This window comes from Dermacentor variabilis, chromosome 8 (genome assembly GCF_050947875.1).
Source record: "Dermacentor variabilis isolate Ectoservices chromosome 8, ASM5094787v1, whole genome shotgun sequence".
Classification (NCBI taxonomy): domain Eukaryota; kingdom Metazoa; phylum Arthropoda; class Arachnida; order Ixodida; family Ixodidae; genus Dermacentor; species Dermacentor variabilis.
Window position 1 is genome coordinate 66,436,108 of NC_134575.1, and position 19,070 is coordinate 66,455,177.

At 46.3% G+C, this 19,070-nt stretch overlaps 1 protein-coding gene across 2 annotated transcripts; it reads right to left on the reverse strand.

Annotated features, from left to right (window-relative positions):
- Window positions 1–848: 848 nt before the first annotated feature.
- LOC142590298 (sodium-dependent glucose transporter 1A-like) lies at window positions 849–18,927 on the reverse strand. Of its 2 annotated transcripts, none has more exons than XM_075702309.1 (5): window positions 18,646–18,927; window positions 7,881–7,977; window positions 6,547–6,673; window positions 5,598–5,756; window positions 849–2,229 (listed from the first exon to the last, which is right to left on the reverse strand). In XM_075702309.1, exons 1-5 carry the CDS (start codon window positions 18,753–18,755, stop codon window positions 1,166–1,168), a joined length of 1,557 nt encoding a protein of 518 aa, XP_075558424.1. In that variant the 5' UTR covers window positions 18,756–18,927; the 3' UTR covers window positions 849–1,165. The 2 variants fall into 2 exon arrangements, with proteins under 2 accessions (XP_075558424.1, XP_075558425.1); XM_075702310.1 differs by lacking the exon at window positions 18,646–18,927 and adding an exon at window positions 9,448–9,629.
- Window positions 18,928–19,070: the final 143 nt, after the last annotated feature.

Consider the following 19,070-nt stretch of genomic DNA (forward strand, 5'->3'; position numbering starts at 1 on the left):
ACCAACTAGCGCAACTCATCACTTTGTTACCGCTGATTTATTAGCCAGTTTGCTGATCTGGCAGGTTTGTTGTTTGGAGGTAGCGTACAAGAAATAATTGTCCAGTTTCAAGCTCCCGGCAGCCTTCCTGCCTTGAAGCAGCGTACGAAGGGTTCTCGGCGACTGTTCGACTCTTGGGAGTCGTGAGTTGGCATACGAGAGTTTAGGCGCCAGCGTCCTGCTCTTGGCAGCTTTGATGCCTTGATGTAAATTACCCGCCGTGGTTGCTCAGTGGCTATGGTGTTGGGCTGCTGAGCACGAGGTCGCGGGATCGAATCCCGGCCACGGCGGCCGCATTTCGATGGGGGCGAAATGCGAAAACACCCGTGTGCTTAGATTTAGGCGCACGTTAAAGAACCCCAGGTGGTCAAAATTTCCGGAGTCCTCCACTACGGCGTGCCTCATAATCAGAAAGTGGTTTTGGCACGTAAAACCCCAAATATTATTATTATTGATGTAAATTACGAGGGTTCATTGCGGTCACAAATTGGTAACGATCCCTATATTGGACCAGCATCGTTTAAAACAGGCACTAGCAAAGTGCTTATTCGCAGGTGTGGGTAGCAGGAAGTGACGTTGTGCTGTATATAGGGTGTGCCTGCTAACTTTAGCCAGAGGTTACAAGTGTGTCGAAGTACTCTAGGCGAACACGACCAAATGTTCTTGTTACCTACCACTTTGCGTGCGTGTTGCGCGACACTATCGGAAGAGTTTCAATTTGAAAACGATACTAATAACAAGCTTCCCGGCTTCATGTCCGGCAGCAACGGCCACAATACGGCGGGGCAGGATTTAAAAAAAAAGCACTATTGTATGGAGATTTACGTGAGCCTTCATGGACACACATTAATTAGCAGTTATTAACGGATGCGTTTTCCTTTACCATTGTTTTGCTTTGAGACGTTCGCCCTAACCGCGGATTCATTCTGTCAATCAAATGAAATACAACTTTATTTTTTGTGTGCGTACATAGCATGCACGTGCAGTGTTTAATGAGTGCTTCAGAGAGGTGATTACTTGTTGTGTTTCGGTCGCCGAAGTATAAATATTAGTATATACGTGTAAACACATGAGACGTATTCTAAGAGCTGTAAGTATTTAACGAAATCGCATATTTTTCAGAATGCTAAAGCAAAGGCATGTCCCCTGGTTTCTCCGCACATGCAGTAATTTGAACGTCGGCGTGTGACTTTATAAGTCGCCTCCTGCCCATGTAAGCATACATGACTAGAAATATGACTACAGACAGCAAAACAGCGCCCAGGGACACATAGAGGAAAGAATCGGGATTGCTATCAATAAACTGTCCGACGAGAAGTGCCGGCGCGAGGTTACCTATGCTGCCCGTGACCAGGACCACCGACATCATTTTGTTGCTAATGCTAATGTATTCAGCAGTCCACGCGACAACCGCGGCCTTGACGGGTCCTTGGCCAAACCCCGTGATTGCACTGCCCACCCAGAGCACGAGCGCGTTACTGGAGCACCACACCGTCATAGCTGCTGCCGTGGTCACGAGAACAGCATGCGTGAAGATAAGCGTGACTAATGAAGACACTTTCATGGCTACTATCGCCGCGACCAGTCTGCTCGCTGCGAAGAAAAAGAAGTACACTGCGACTACCCGAGATGCATCCGGTTTGGAGAAGTGCAGGTCGCTCTTGACTGCAAAGGTGGTCAGCATTTGAGATGTCGTGCACTCGAGTGCGACGTATACGCACTCGAAAACACTCAGCAGCGCCAACGAGATCCGGCTGTAGCGGACTTCTTCCCGTTTTCCGCTCGCTTTCGCCTCACTTCCGTTCGGTCCTCTCGCTGGCCGCCGTCTGAAGTCTGAGTTGTCGACGCAGTAAAGAAGTGCCATCGAGAGGACCAGAAACAAATAGAAAGCGCTGACAATCGCAAATGCGTAGTGTACTGTGCTTTCGCCCGACCCCTCAACAGCCCCTTCGTCGGACAGAGTCTTGACTGCGGAGGACTGGTTGCCAGTCTCGCTGGATGTCGGTTCGAAGCTATAGCTCAGGTTGGCCGCTTCCCGTAGAAAGTTTGAATTGTCGGCGCCTCCGCGAGATAGGAATGGCTTGACTATGAGAGGAGCCACCAGCGAGCCAACGGCAAACGCGAAGTGAAAAATGTGAAGCGCTGGACTGCTGTCCTCTGGCCACATGTTGATGATCCAGACGTTGGCCCCTGCGTGAAATGGTATAATACTAAGCTTTTAACAGGAACATACACTCTCACAGATCATGTCAAATAATTTACAACACAACTGCGAGTGTTGCCTTGCAAAACCTGCAGCAATATCCGGTGGGTTGCATGCATGACGGTGCTGCAAACGGAAAACAATGATGTGAGGAAGTGACGCACACCAGGAATTTGGGCCAATGACATAAATAACACCACCTGGAGCCACGTGATAAGTATAGGAGGACGATCCGACAGGGCAAGTGAGACGTCATGAACAATTTTTGAAGCCCTGAAGGAAATACTTGCGTTGTCCCCCAATAAGCGGGAGTTACGTTTCCTGTGTATCTCATGCCGTAATGTTACTGTCCGATTGCTTCGATACGAGACTTTAGGAACATGCAATCCACTGTGTGAATTCCATACTAAATATACCACTAAGCGAATGCCAATGAAGTATAGGTCCGTGAAGTATGGGGTTCTTTAAACGAAAGCAATTGCAAGTGACTCGTACCTGAAGTACAACATATGGGAACAGAAATAGCGCGCTGTAGTTCCTGCAGCAACAATGAAATTATGCTGACAAGCTATACTGAGCGAAAACGTGCATATTAAAGCCAAGGTTAATGTATGATTCAAAGCACGTAAACGTCGGAATGCCGCCTAGAGAATCCACCTTTTCCGCAGTTAAAACATTGTCCCTCAGCGTATATAGTCAATATTGGCTGTAGCATGGAGTGCGAGATCGCGCGTGCCGTTGTAGTCTTGCAATGTTCGATCTCGTCGACCGTGGTTGACCCAGAAATTTGCACAGTAATACTAACATACCAGCATAAATAACGATAGCATAAACTTTTGTAATGATCCTTTCCGCGCATGTACTATCATTCATGGAATACAGGGCCCATAGGTATGAGCTGTGCAGAGCCTGAAGTGTACATCTGACTGGAGCAGCGCAGTTGGAGGCAGCTGCTTGTGTCGCTCATTCACAACCAGAGCGCACTGAAGCATTACTGCAACGATGGACGTATGTGGTACTTAGCTATTGGCGTAAAGACACCGGCAACACCATAATCATTAAATAGTCTGGTAGTTTCGCCCGCAGAGCGAAGCATTGACATCGATACCAAGGTTTAGCTTTGCTCTAGAACTCTTCGGATGGTGTTCTAACCATACGCTGGTGCGACATGGCTCGAAGCAGCGTGCAAGGAAACTTGTGCTGGGCTGAAGGAACAGCGCCCTGGCAGCTACCAGGCGTCTCAGAATGCTACCGTCATGAGCGCCGCCAGTGGCGTTGCAGGCGAGATTCCTGGCAGTCGGTATCGTCCCGCCGCACTTGCACGATGTGCGACTGGACGAGACCGACGGGGGGCGGTCGACACTAGTTGGCGCTCAGTGAAATATTAGACCCGTAAAGAGCATTGGTGCCGGTACCAGTGAAACTGCATCACTGTGAGATTGTGAGCCCGTTTATTGTTTTGCATTTTTCAAGTCGGTGAGGTTATAAGGAACACACTGCGAATAAAATATCTTGTGACTCTTCTTTGTCCTCTGTAACTGCACAAATTCGAAAGAATAAATCAGTCAAGACCATAACACCTGGTAAGAACAGCTTTTGATATTTCAATACTATGACGTCTATATACCATATCGAAGAACATACGGCATATGAAGCACCACACGCATGCGGACTCCCACGCCGATGGCAACGACGACGTTGAAAATTCGCGGGGAATGTTCATGTAATTGCTATCGCCGCAATATATAGCGTTTCTTTCGACGCGAACAGTCATGCAACCATGAAACGTTTCGAATATGTCGCGGATGAACGAAGCGCCGCAAAATGTTGCTCCCAGCGTTGCTGCCTATCATCCGCGTCTCTGGTATTCTGCTACGAGGGGGAACCAGAAAGTCTCTGGCCCTATTTTTTTTTAGCCAAAGTACGGCTGTAAATGCGAGGTTAACATATCCATCATATCCATTCCCAGCGGTGGACCTTTCTTGGACCGACCCCGCCTTATCCGCCGCTGGCTCCGCGGCACGGCGCTGCTGCCAGTTGTTAAAGATGGCGGTTGTGCTTCACACGCCCACGGCGTACGAGCAACGATGTGTAATTCGTTTTCTATGGAGCAAAAGGCGAACTCCTATCGAAATCCACAGGCAAATGCAGCCCACGTATGGGGAAATGTATCTCGCTTTGAGAAGTGTGAGGTGGTGGTGTTGTGAGTTCGCAAAATGCCGCGAAGACTTGCATGAGAATTAGCGTTCGGGGAGGCCGCGTGCGTCGCTCTCTGACGACAACGTGACGCCGGGGCACCTCAATTTTAGTGCTGCAATGGGACAAATGTCTGAACCGGTGTGGGGACTATGTAGAATAATAACGTGTAAGTAACATAGAACAATAAGTATATTTGTAATTACCTGTATGCACCTTTCTGATTCACCGTCATATTTGCACAAACGGTAATACGTATGCAGACAAGATAAATTATTCGTCCGCGAATTGTTATCGTTTACGCAAAACTGCGACACCGGTGACCCGGAGTCCACTTGGCACCATCTCGTGGTGCTGTGTTCAGCTAGGACATACAAAGCTAAATTTGCAATGACTGTTTTCGGCATGCTGCTGCAGTTGTAAAAAATAATAGTTCCTGCGGCTGCGCGAGCCAATAATAAATTATAGTACTTTTTTTCACTTAAGAACGTTTCTAACCCGATGTGCTTGAACAAAGCGTCACCAGGTGTCTCTATCAGCGCTGCTATCGTCTAGTGTTGCGGCCAAGGTTGCAGTATTCCGTAAACTGTAATGGCTTAGGGAATAGGCTATAATTTTGACTAGAAGAATATCCGGTACTAAAAAGCTTGCGCGGAGGAGGAGGCCGATGATGGCGAAGTCTACAGGCCGACATAACCTTGCAAAGGCTTGTAGACAATTACTCCGAGCCCCACTTTTGAACGCGACTTGTCGCACGGTTAAGTTGGACGAGCGCCAGGTGATCTATCGTCTGCCAGGCTGAAGCCATCTGCATGGACACACGCGATAAATTTATTTTCTACTCTCTACCGAATTCCTATCTGCCTCTTCCGTCCCTATTTTTGCTTCCCATCCACAAGAGTGGAGCAGAATGGCACATACATACACTTGTTCCAATTTTTCTCATCAATACATACTTCTTGAAGGCACAGTGCCCTTCTCTAAGAAGCTGACCGCAGTTAGCCGCGTATCATTTAAATCGGACCGCGTGACCGCAACTCGCTTAACTGTCCTTAGTTGGCGAAATACCGTGGGACGCGGTTATCACGCATACGACTTCCATAACACGAGCGTGGCACAAAATAGCGACGTCATGCACTGAAGCACGCTGCAGGCTCACCTGTGCCGAATGCTCCCAAGCTGAGACCCATGAAGAAGACCATGACGTGAGCTACAAGCAGCACCCCGGCCAATGGAACCATCAGCACCGTTACGCTGGTGAGCAGCAGCATGAGTATTGACGTAAACTGCGTGTTGTACGTGTCGTACAGCTTCCCTCCTAAAAAGGTGTGCCGCAAAAGAATGATATATAGCAGTACATAGAATCTGTTTTGTTTCCCAGTTGACATTTTCTCTATGCAGTCGCTAAGTTTAGAGAACACAGTACAAATGTAAATTACAATGCTTACTGTTGTGAGCAGTTGCTTATAAGAATGGGCTTCCACAGACACCGTGATGCTTCTGTGGAGCTAGTACATTTGGCCCGATTCAGGAACCACACGAAGACACAACGCTTATGCCTTTACGGCACGGCGTCGCTTAGGAGAGCGCTTATAATTTCGCAGTGCATGACGACGGCGCAGCGTTCCGAGATGAAATTCGGTTAGTGATTGCAGCATACATTCAGTTAATGATTTCGCCATGGCAATAACGCATCGCACGAGGCGGACGCGCGCACGGTCAGGAGACGCCGGGACAGAAAAGTGTCGCAAGCGCGCTTGATGGGGGCCTGCCACTTAACTACACTTCCGTTCAACTCAGGCGAATGGGGGATGAAGAGACCTAAAGCTACATACGACTCCAGCGACATGAATCAGTCGCTCATTGAGAAAGCAAAATTTAACTTCAATGCATCATTCGTTTCAATGCTTCTATTTACAGCAAATGACAGGCTACTGTCCTGAATCAAGGTTGAGCAAATAGAAGGCCTACTAAACGCACACTGAGTACTTAAAGGTTGGTTAACCTCCTCTTTTGCCTAATATAATATGCTTGACAGTTCATGTAGTAAACTACACATTCGTTTAACAAAATATGTGAAAATCATCGAGCAGCTATAAGTTTAGTACCTAGCAGAGATCCAAGCAGACCTCCTACGCTGCGCGTCGTTATTAGATGAGAAATAGTTGAAATATTGGTGCCGTAGATTTCCCCCAAGTCCAGGAGAGCAACACCTGCGAGGGCTGTGATGAGACCCTGTAAAGAAGACAAGGACTTGTTCACTTGCGCTCATGTCACTGACTCCAAGGCCTTGTGTCTACAGCTACATGTTAACGTGTGTCGCAGAAACTAAGAACATTCACAGCGATTTAATTTTAATGTCCCATAATTTTCAACGATGTGGACGTTCTGATTTCTGAGCTCGTTGCACGTCAAGTAGTGCTAAAGCATGGCTAACCAACTGCATTAATAACGCTCACGATCAATTGGTACCTCTTGCTTTCAAGTTATTCTCCCGCGGCCTCATTGTAACCTCCACGAAATATTAGCGAAAGTACCCGTTGTGTTTCACTCAGAAAGGCCTAACCATGACACATCTTATGCCGTCTGTCATGTCAAGGATATAACTGTGGACTGGCTGATAAACCATGACAACAAAGCAGCTATAAAAATAATACGAAAAACAGCTGCAACGGTAATCTTGCGCCCCAGAAGCAAAACAGGGCTTTAGTCCCAATTAATTTTGTTAATGCATCTATATACATTTTTAATTTGCGCACGTGTAATTAAGTAGCGGGCTAATTCCATGGAACCACCATATTAGTATGCATCAGGGGGCAAGGTGAACACTGTGATTGACCCAGAAACTCAACCTGCTCACATATGTTTGCGGTGCTCAGACACTCCACATGCCTAGTATTTGTAGTGATCTAAAATCAGCATGAAGCTCTTCCATGATGACACTAACTTTTCTCAAGGCCTTGAGGCTGCAGCTTTACTCAGTGCACCAGCACTCTTTGGGTACCTTTCGCTCGTTTTGGGCTTTTTTTGTCTTCCGTAATGATTCTGTAACTGAAGTTGTGTACGTATTTACCAAGTTATTTCACTTACGTGATCAAATATCTTTTGCAAGCCTGAACTTGTAACATATGCCCCACAATTTTCTCTGCCGGAAACATAATTTTAACATCAGACACGTGATAGAAATTCGGAGGTAGATGATCCAAAGGTAGAGGACGCAGTGACACTTTGGCTACACGAGATATTTCGATATATCGATGTACAGGATATGTTCAACGGGCTGTTGCCCTTGATTCACGGCGTCTTGTTTGCAACACATTAGGTGAGCACCAATCATTCTTCGCACCTATATACCATCTCAACGTTCAAGCGTATAAAAAACGGGTCCTGAAAGTCTTGCACAACGGTCCCAATCTGTAACGACCAGCAATGCAGTCCTCACCATTCCCAGATTTCCGAGGCTCACGTTGCACGTTCGGCCCAAATTGAGCCACAGTTGAACACGAGGAGAGAAAGTCTTCTCGGGGGTACTGCAGTTTCTGTGGGAAAGGGAAAAACATGGGACAGCTTAACCCGCTTCTCTCTCTGAGCCCCTGCTTGAACCCCCGCTTTGGGCATGTGTCAATGCCTGGAATTATCATATACAAAACGCGAAGCCGGCACAGACTAAGTCTCCTATTTGTTTGCGTAACATTCGCAGTGGACATTCCTCTCTGGGCTCTGCAAGCTCGTCGATGAAAGTCGGTGGACAGATGCGTGGTAAGAAAGCAGAGGCTTGCACCGCTCCGTCGACATGGTATCGAAGTGCTGATAAGATGAGCCAAGGCTGAAAAGAAGAGAGCGGGACGCGAAGCAGTGAACACCGTACATTAAATGTGCATGTGCAGTGTTTATCGCCGCCGCTGTTCCACGGCGCGGCATGCATCGACATCCAAGCGGTCCGGTGTTCGCTTTTTTGTTTTTCATTTCGTCGTGGTCACTCCTTAAAAGGCACAAAGTGAATATCGTTCGCGAATGCAGTTCCGAAGCTGCGCCTGGTTCCAGGTCCGCAGACACTTCGGCTTGACGACAAGAGGCGCCTGAATCCCTCATCGTGTACTCGCCGCTCAACGCGCCCGATTTCAGCTGTATACCTCCACCTCCGACACGCACCCGACATGGGAAGTAAAACACAATCCGCGGTGAGTGTGTCTGTTTCGTCAGTGGTAGCATCGTCTACAACCATGACCACAAGACAATCGAGATGTAATTCACCACACACGTACGGGCTACACCATTTTACATCTTCGCAAAATCCACACTATATATACAGGCTGTCCCAACTGTCGTGCACTAAAATTTAAATATATGCAAATGCCACGTCACTGGACAGAACCGAGGTAATGTTTTTGCCTTCGCTTGGAGATACTCAGAGTATGTTTATTTGCATTGCGCTTAATTACATAATTCGTTTAAATTTACTAATCAACTTCTCAAATATTATAATTAGACGGGAAGTCCCGAGGAGAAAATTGTGCGTCAACATGAGAAACTCCCGATACAGCTTTCTGTCGCTCAATACGTGCTACGTAAAAGTGTTATTCTGAGCGTGAAAGAAGCTCGCGAATACACACGCAAAATTCCTCGAGCGGCTAGTCGCAGGGGAATTTGCATTCTCGGGCTTCTTTCACGCTAGGAAAAGCTCTTTTATGTAACACGTATTGAGTAACAGAGCGCTGTATCGGGAGTTTGTCACATCGATGCCCAATTTTCTCATTGACACTTTCCGTCTAATTATAATATTTGAGAAGTTTAGTAATTAATTAATACTAATTATGTAATTATGTTTAACGTAAAAAGTTAATCTGAGTATCTCCAAGCGGGGGCAGACAACATTACCTTGGTTCTGCCCAGCTACGTGGCATTTGCGTATTTTTAAACTTTGGCGCACGATAGTTGGGACACCCTGCATGGTATAGCGTACGGAACTGCGAGAAAAAGAAAAAAAAAATCTTTTTTTTCCAGCTCACCTTATGTCGGTTTGGTTCCGCAGCTTATGGTAGCGTACTTCATTAAAAGGTTTAAGGTCGGCGCTTTTAATCATTGTCTTACGTAATTAGGTATTTTTATACTATATATAAACTCGAGAAAACGCCGAGGAGACTCTCTGCGATGCGGTGCCGTGCGAGGTCGGTATATACGGATGCTACGCGACCGGCGGGTCAGAGCGTTTAGTCAGGAAATTCAACACCGCTTCGGATCAACTCGTAGCAGAAGGCAGCTGCACTCGTTAGAAATATGCGTAGCGCTGCTCTCTCGACGGACAACGCGCAGCAGGGTGCCTCCGAGTGCATCGTTATTTGGGGCGCAACTCTGTGAGAGCGGCTGCACATGGACGGCAAGTAAAAGCGACAGCTCGGAAGGCATCAGCGCAGCGCGAGCCGGAACGAGCCATTACTGGGCGTCCTTCTTTCTTGTCTCCCTTTATTATTCTATTTAGGACAATATTACACACACTGTCTTAGGGTGTCACGGCCAAAGGCGAACGTTTGCCTGACTGGGCTGTGCTGCCCGCACAGCGGCGCGGTATGGCAGAACGGCAGAAAGACGCTCGACAGAGCACATATGTGAAAGCAAACTTAGTACACATTTCTGTAAACTGTGTAGCACATAATTCATGGGAAGAAATAAAATTAAAAAAATGAAAATCATGCCTTATACAGTTTGATAGGGACTTCAAACACAAAGAAACATATATGAAATGTTTTATACTCGTAGCTTAACATTTGCGTCAGCCTTCTGATAACAACCATTCTTTTATAGTTTTTTTCTACAATCTTGTATCGAAATTTCAGAGTTTAGGAGGTCCAATACGTTGGGGTATTCATTTACAAGGTCAATAAGTTGTACTGCCAATTCTTGATCTCCTTTGTTGTTCTAACGAGGTTTAACTATCACACTTTTTCTGAAGTCATAGCTAATCCTTTTGCCGTAGTATTTGTTTAGAAAGAACATTTGTCTGCCCGAAATTGCGTCGAAATTTCCTGAAATAATTTATGATTGTGATGTTTTGCTATTGTTAATATTTATTTTTGATATATAGTACGGTTTAGGAGGCTCGGTGCGTTCTGTGTTTGCTATCGCACGCATTGCACGGTGTTGAAGTCCTTGAAGAGACCTTAAGTTAGATTGTACAGTTGTCGACCAAACCAGATATCACTATGTAAATTGAGACCGCATTAGTGTATTGTAAATGGTGCGTTTCAAATTTATTGGCAGTAAATACAGCAGTGTGTTAATTGCATTTTAAGCACGAGCAATATCGTTTCTGAGTGCATCTAAGTGAGATGACCCCCAAGACAGGCTCTCATAAAATATAATTCCCAAGAATAGAACTGTTCATGCCTGTTATATGGTAACATTTTGAAAATTTAGGTGTAATTTCCGATGCGTTTTAGATTCCTTTGTTTTGTTGAAGACTAACTGAAGTTTATTGGCGTTTATTGCTGTAATTATTGCTGTAATTGTAAAAATTTATTGCTGTAACCAAATGTAAGTTTGCTCATAAGGATGATGTATCTCTCTACCTGAGAAAAACATGTTAGTATCATCAGCATATAATATAATGTAAAGATAAGTAACTCCTAAGATCTATCCTTGTGGCACCACGTATTCAATATTTAGAATTTCAGAAATAACGCTATATTGTTATGTACTGCATTCTTGAGGTGAGGTAGCTGTTTATTAATGAAAAAGCGACATCATGGACTCCATAAAGAGGTAGCTTTTCGATAAGAACACCTCGTTGCACGCAATCAGAGGGTTTACTAAAATCGAGAAAGATACCAAGAGTGAGCATTCGATTTTCTATGTTGTCCATGATTTGTTCCTTTATTTCGAGTACAACTGTTTGCGAAGATTTACTCTTGCAGAAACCGTATTGCTCACGTGCTAATATTTTATGCGCGTTTAAAAACCTGGTCATTCTCCTGTTAATAACATGCTCAGCAATTTTCGCCAGAACAGAAAGCAGGGAGATTGGCCCGAGAGAATTAAAGCACAGATGCTTATCGGTTCCAGTTGAACAAGTTCCTAGCTATCATTCAATATAAACGCCCCGTTTTGAGGGAGCCTGTAAATCTGCTAACTTGATTCAGGCAAGACAGAGAGAGAAAGAAACGATTATTATACGAAACAGTGTCGCGAGCGAGGCCCGGTATCACCCTAAGGTGGGAAGGCTCCTTAGTCCAGGAACCCTCTGGCTTCGACTGCCCTCTTGGCCCTGGCGACGAGTTGTCGTTGGTCTTCCAGGCCCCCGAGGGTTAGCTTGGAAAGTATTTTTTTTGACAGTCTCCACCATGTCTGCAAGACTGTAACCTACTAGTACTACACTTATCTTCTTGAACGCGGCAGATCTGCAACTATCTCCACAGGTATATGAAGCATGCCGTTCCTTTAACTGCTTCATCATTATCCTTATGATAGTGCACCGCATATTAGAAAGCAGCCGTTTACTATATTGCAGAAGCTCCTTAGTTGAGCGGACGTACAGTCGGGAATGACATTTCATTTAGGTATGAAATATGAGATGAGCATAACATGTTTTTCCCAGAAATCAGAGTCAAGAATAATTTCTTTCGTTTACACCCCTAGAACAACGCCGAAGGACGCAGCTACCTTTCTTTTCTTCTTTTTTCTTAATTGAACAAATTCTAGCGTTTTACGTCTGGTGATATGCTTACGAGGCACCCTGTTCAGTTGTCGCCGCCTGGGGTTCTTTAACGTGAACCTAAATAGAAGTACACAAGTGCTTTTCCATTTTGTTGCCATCGAATCCCGCAACCTGGTTTGAACCTGTGATCCTGAGTTTAGCAGCGCAACGCCATATATCCACTATGTAGCCGCTAGTTACACTACCCCGCCGCTTTTTTTTTTCTTTTTCTCTTTTTGTTAAGTGTGGACTGGACAAAAATTTTCACACGGCTTACGGACAAAAGATGAAGAAAAATATTTGTTCTCCAAATGGAACCGTCCAATAACATAGTAGAATGAAAGCCGACACTGCGGCCACAATGCACGGGCAATCACCGAGCGCGGAATTAAAAAAAGAACGAAATAAAGAAGAGAAAGACTAGCATCTATTCTTAAGTCATAAATGCATGGCATATGGAATTATGAACTCCGTTTCAGCGGTCTGAACGCATATACCAGCGCGCGAAGCGGTACGAATGACACTTTCGAGAAGTATCGCCAGCACTTTCCACTGGCGCGTCCTCGATGCGGCCCAATTCACTTCGATCGCAGCGCCGCCACAGTATTTTTCGTCGTCACGCGCCTCACTGCAAAGCTTGCGCCGCCGCAGTCGTTGGTTCCACTAAGCCGCATTCTAATACACTCTACTGTAATGATAGGGTCCGCGCGGCCGTGCCATACGCAGCCGTCGCCGGGGTACGGTTGATCGCAGTTCATAGTAGTTATTAATATTATGAGGTTTTACGTGCCAATACCACTTTCTGATTATGAGGTACGCCGTTGTAGAGGACTCCGGAAATTTTGACCACCTGTGGTTCTTTAACGTGCACCTAAATCTAAGTACACGGGTGTTTTCGCATTTCGCCGCCATCGAAATGCGGCCGCCGTGGCTGGGATTCGATCCCGCGACCTCGTGCTTAGTAGCCCTACACCGTAGCCACTGAGCGACCACGGCGGGTAGTTCATAGTAGTCAGACGCAGATGGATCAGGTGTTAAAGGTCGATAACGGCTTTTAATGATCGGAACTTCATCGGCGCATCTGGCGCCGCCACCTGCAGTACTTAACAGTTCAATAACATTGATAACGACACCAGGCTGTGGGGACATGAGCAAGTGAGAAAATGCTTACGGCTTATATATATATATATATATATATATATATATATATATATATATATATATATATATATATATATATATATATATATATATATATACTTGGACAGCTCCCGCAGCAGTTCCTGCGCGAATTTTTTTCGGTCAGCCTTAAAAGACCCGCTTTAGGGGGCCCAGAGTCGCTAAAGAGTTCCTAATGTATGAAACATACGCCACGAATGAGGGTGCAATACGCAAGTTTCGCGGTCTAAAGAGCTCTCGTTAACTTACTAGAACTAATTAAAACCCCGATTACAGCGGAAAACGGGCTTTAGGTGACGAATGCGCGGGCTAGGAGCCAGATATGGGCCCAATTTGTTGTAAATGTTCCCAGTGTGCTAAAGTACTATTTAGCGGCAACTCGGCGTCGCAGGGTCACCTAGGGAAGCATGTGCCTTCTTTATCCTCAAGGCCGTGCCGGCGCGACGTTCTCGAAGACAAGAGGTGGCGGCGCTACGCATGCGCAAGCAGTGTCACGTGAAAGGCGCGGCGCAGTTCTATGTGCAGATGAAAGTAGCCTCGATGCGCGCACCACCGCCGACGCGCGGGCATCTAGGGCACCTAGATGTTGATGTCATTTCTGCGGTAATAGAAATGGCGCGGCCGAGGAGAGCGAGCGTTGCGCCGAAGCCGCTCGGTAAAGCTGTGCACAACTGCAGTACGCTATTCTTGTCGACGAGCATAACATTGGCACTTTTACTATAAATCCCGTTAGGGAGTGGCAGCCTTGCTTTTCTGCTACGCCATGCAAAGCGCGATTACGTCGATGGCGTCATGCTTGTTTGGATTCACTCATCGTTAGTATTTGGCGCATATGGTAAGCTGACGTGCCGTCAGAAAAAAACAATTTCAGATTTTACTTTGTGAAATGTGTTTCATTAGCGCAAACACATGCTGAATTGAAAAAAAAAAAAGAAGTCGAGAAAGGAAACCAGCCAGGGTAACGCTGGTCCTCTACATTTCTTTTTTTTTTATGGACGTTCTACTTCAAACAGAGTTCGCCTTTAGATACTTCACCCGCTGTGGTTGCTTAGTGGCTACATGGTGTGGCTGCTAAGCACGAGGTCGCGGTATCTAATACCGGCTAGGGCGCCCGCATTTCTATGAGGGCAAAAACACCCGTGTACTTAGATTTAGGTGCACGTTAAGGAACCCCAGGTGGCCCAAGTTATCCCGGAGTCCTCCACTACGGCGGGCCTCATAATCAGGTCGTGGTTTTGACTCGTAAAACGCCGTAATTCTTTTTTTTTTTTCAGTTCTCACTTCATTTTGATTGAAGCTTATCGAAGCACACCAAGACGCTCATGAGGCGTTGGAGACACCTCGTGTGTGATGTCGCATAAAAAAAATCAGTGCCTTTCCACTCTGTGAAGAAGAATGACCAGCGAAGCTATGTATGTGGGCCCCTTAATGGCGTACTGTACCTGCACCGCGGGTCGGTCCGTCATTGCACTATCTTCAAGATCGGTGCACGTACGGGGAGTGCTTAACTCGTGCTTCGTCTCCGCCGCGGGTCGGCCTGGCATTTCGCTATCTTCGGGATCGGCCCATGTGTGGGGAGCGCTTAATGCCTGCTTCACCTCCGCCGCGGGTAGTCCCGGCATTGCAATACCTTCGGGATCGGCCCACGTATGGGGAGTTCTGTTTCTACGCACGGATACGATCCTACAGAAACTAGCTCTTCACAGCTTCGCTGTAAAATCGGTTGCGTCATCGTGGTAATTAATTATTTAATTAGTGATGGCGACAAACGCGGGTGCAGTAGCACGAGCGCGTTCGCGCGGTAGCGCCGAGAGAGAGAGAGAGACAGAATAAACTTTATTCAAGAACCCAGGTCCGGGGTTCGCCCGCTTTGTTCTAGTTGTTTGCCAAGCCGAGCGTCGCGATGAGCTAGATCCTGGCTTGTATGTAGTCTGAGGAGGAGTCCGCCAGCCACTCCTCAAGTGTCGCAGGTCTACGGGTGAGTGAGAGTTTGGCAAGGCTAGCCTGAATAGCGGTGCGGCTCCCCGGACAATCCCACAGAATGTGAGCATTATCCGGGAAGCCGCCACATGCTATGCAGGCAGGTTTACCAGGCAAACCTTGTATGTAGTGTTGGAAGTATGGAGACAAGAGAGAGTGCGTCTGCGCACACCTCCATAGTACCGCCTCTCTTCGCTTCATGTGTGTGTCTGCTTGTGGATGCTTCGTGGAGTTGTTTCGTAAATCGTCGTTTTTCGCGCCTTTCCCCCCGCGTGAAGGCGTGTCGCTCATTCAGCCCCAGTGGATCCGGCCACTACGAAGGAGTGCCCGGCAGATTTGAGCGAGATGTGGCATGTGCCACTTCGTTCCGTCTCATCCCTGTGCGGTGGCACAGAGGGGCGCCAACGAGGCAGCTGTGGAAGAAGACGACGACGCTGGAGCCAATCGTGATGATGATAGTTTTGTGTCTACACAGGGACACGATCCTGGGGAAAGTATAATAATAATATTTGGGGTTTTTACGTGCCAAAACCACTTTCTGATTATGAGGCACGCCGTAGTGGAGGACTCCGGAAATTTTGACCACCTGGGGTTCTTTAACGTGCACCTAAATCTAAGCACACGGGTGTTTTCGCATTTCGCCCCCATCGAAATGCGGCCGCCGTGGCCGGGATTCGATCCCGCGACCTCGTGCTCAGCAGCCCAATACCATAGCCACTGAGCAACCACGGCGGGTGGGGAAAGTAGCCTTTAACAGCTTCATATAAATAGCCTCAGTGAAAGTCTAACCCACGGCAAATTGGATCAGACGGGCTAGCTGACAAAAACGTCGGCCAGCCCATCGAAAGACGCTTTTGTCTTCTGTGGCGTACAACACCCATACGCTTAGATGTTTCTGCGCTCAACTCTCCGCGATGGTGATGATTTCAGTTGGCATCCTCATCGAAACGGGGAAGCCCACAAACAGTCAGCTGGCCTGCTTGAGCTAATCAGGTTTTACTACATCTATTGCAGTCAAGCATTCTGCCTATCACTTCTCCTTCATCTTTTCTTTATTAAAATCTCTATCTTTGTATTGTACACTTATCTATGCACGTAACGACTCCAGCTTTACCGATCTGTTCCCTGTTTCTTTTTCTTTTCACCAATAATCTGAACTCATCCTGCTTACCTACACTGGTAACCAGTTAATGCTTCCGTCTGCATTGAATCGCAGTGCTTTTGGAAGGTGGACGTTTCCTATGGTTCTTGCTGAGTGACTATCTTGGCATTACCCTACGATGTGATAAGGCCTGTCCGGCCTTCTTCTGCAGCAGGCACATGCCTCATCCTGCTCTGAATACATACTCTAGCGTGTTTCTATCCTAAGGCAGCGAGGTCGGGCCTTAAATAGCGAAGCTCTTTCCTTTGTGTTATCCTACAGTCTTTCTCTCCTGCTCATTTTCTTGTCGCACTTGTAAATTTCCATGGAATTGTTTGTGTCCATAATTTTTGTCTTGTTTACTGTCTCTGTTTCTCTCGTTTTCTTTATGATAACTCCTGGCTGCCTATTTGCAGTTTCAGTTATCCTGTACTACGTCGCCAACTTTCTTGGCATTTTCCTAAATTCCACGTCCACGCTTTCGAGGTACAGATATACGTGCACTTCAGTCATCAGTTGCTTTTAATCCATGTCCTTAAATCTTTCGACAAAGCTAATTCTGCTACGCACTGTGCTTGCCGGACTTGTAAAGACTTGTCCTCATGTCACCCTGCACTGACTCAGGTTTTGGTTTTACCCTGGCCACCTAATGCCAACCAGCCCACGGACTTTAACTTCAAACCCCTATCAGGTTTTTGATTCAAAGCTAAGAATGGCCACGGAGAACGCTAGCGCTGGCACCACTACTCCTTTTCGAATTCCTCGCCCCAAGTGGCATTTCATGCAGTCTTAATGTGCTCCAGGTTTAACTGAAGCTACTTTCCGCTTCCCCTTCATTCTGATATTATCTTGATGGATTTTAGATGTTTAAGTAGGTCTTTCCTTCGTTTATGGATACACTCAGCTATTTGCATTGCTTGAAGCTGATATCGGCGTAACTTGCGGTTTAATTGATACCACGCCGCTCCTCGTCTCTTCTATAAATCTCCTGATTTACGATTTCTCTGAGTTAAAGTTAAGGCATAGATATGTCGCTTCATTGTCACACGTTTTCGCGAGTCTCTCTAAACCTCCTGCACTGCACCATGCCGGCCGCATACATAAACAAGCCTGGAGACCCTCTGTTCAACGCTCCGGTAATTACGGATGCAAGACAAATCTTGCATCCGCTTATGGTAAAGGCAGACGCCACCCCTTGACTGAATTCTGCATGGGCACCCTGGTTCTTCGACGACTCCTACGTAGAGGAGTGTCTTTTGATTAAATTACTGATAGCAAAACTAATGTTCAGAAGTCCCCTAGGATTGTTCCGAAGACGCATTCTCCAATTCAGAGAAAGGCAATCGCTTTCTGAAGCGAACTTTGAGGGCACCCGAGCTAAAGGAACTATATATGTGCACCCGAGCTAAAACTTCCTTTTAAGAGGAAGCTTTAGCTCGGGTGCTCCTATCTAAATACACGTAAGGGGAGAATTCGTTTTTCCCGGTAACCACTCCGCCAAACTTAACGAGGTTTGTTGCTTTTAAAAGAAAAACTTAAAGTCTAGTGACTGATGGTTTCGAATTTTTAATATAGGTCGTTAATTTTTATTAAAATTGGCAAAAATCGAAAATTTTCGGAAAACGATGCTGTCAAGTTTAGAACTGTGTAACTCAGCAATAAGAAATGATAATTCAATTCTGTGAATTGTATTTAATAGTACATCTAAAGCGGACAAAATCGGCATGTTACACATGAATCTAAAAAAAATTAGTAACATATAAATACAGCTTTTGCAGAACCCTTGTAAACAACATAACAAATTCACGTCAAATATAAAATGACACACCGAATTTGTCCGCTTTGAATGATCTAATGGGAGCCCTGTACATAACTGCGATATCTATTCTTGATGCAGAGCTATCAATTTGTAAACTTCGTGCTTCTCTTTTTATTCAAACTTTGGAGTTTTTGAAAATCTTTTTAACAAAATTCGGACTCTAAATGGAAATTTCGCTTACACAGTCACTAGATTTTAACCTTTTCTCTCAAGTGCAACAAATTTCATTAAAATCGGTCCAGGGGTTATCTCAGAAAAGCGTTTTTGCGTTTTACATGTATTCGAACAGGCCGCGTCGGAGTTGGGTCCCCAGCTAAAGCTTCCTCTTAATATGCAAATTCGAGCAACAGCAAATAAAAAAAAAATCGGCGTAAAGCGCTTCGAGGATATGCACTCACTCAGTGCGCGGAATAGGCGCGTAGGGTCGCGGGGCCTCGTGGACTGAAGCCGGAGAGCGAAGCGAAAGAGCAACCGGAGTTAAGGTGTCTTCGGCGACGCTGTCGTCCATCTCCAGGCCTCGGCTCCAGAACGTTCAACTTAAGAAGTAAGTTTGTGGCCGTTATGATGCGTCAGTAGAGTGGGAAGACTGTTTCGCGCCGCAAAGCACTGCATGCAAACACCGTTTCGATTGAAGCTGGAAACGCATGTCTGACACTGTCACGAACTTGCACCGCGGTCGGCTGTTGCACTGCGCGGCTACGTTCTGCCTGCTACAGCAGCGGGAGATTTGGACGAAACGAGAAGTAACTCGAAACGATAAGAAGCGCTCAGCTCTTTCGTCGCTTATCTGAGCTTGGCGAGCCGGGCCGGCGCATCGCTTACC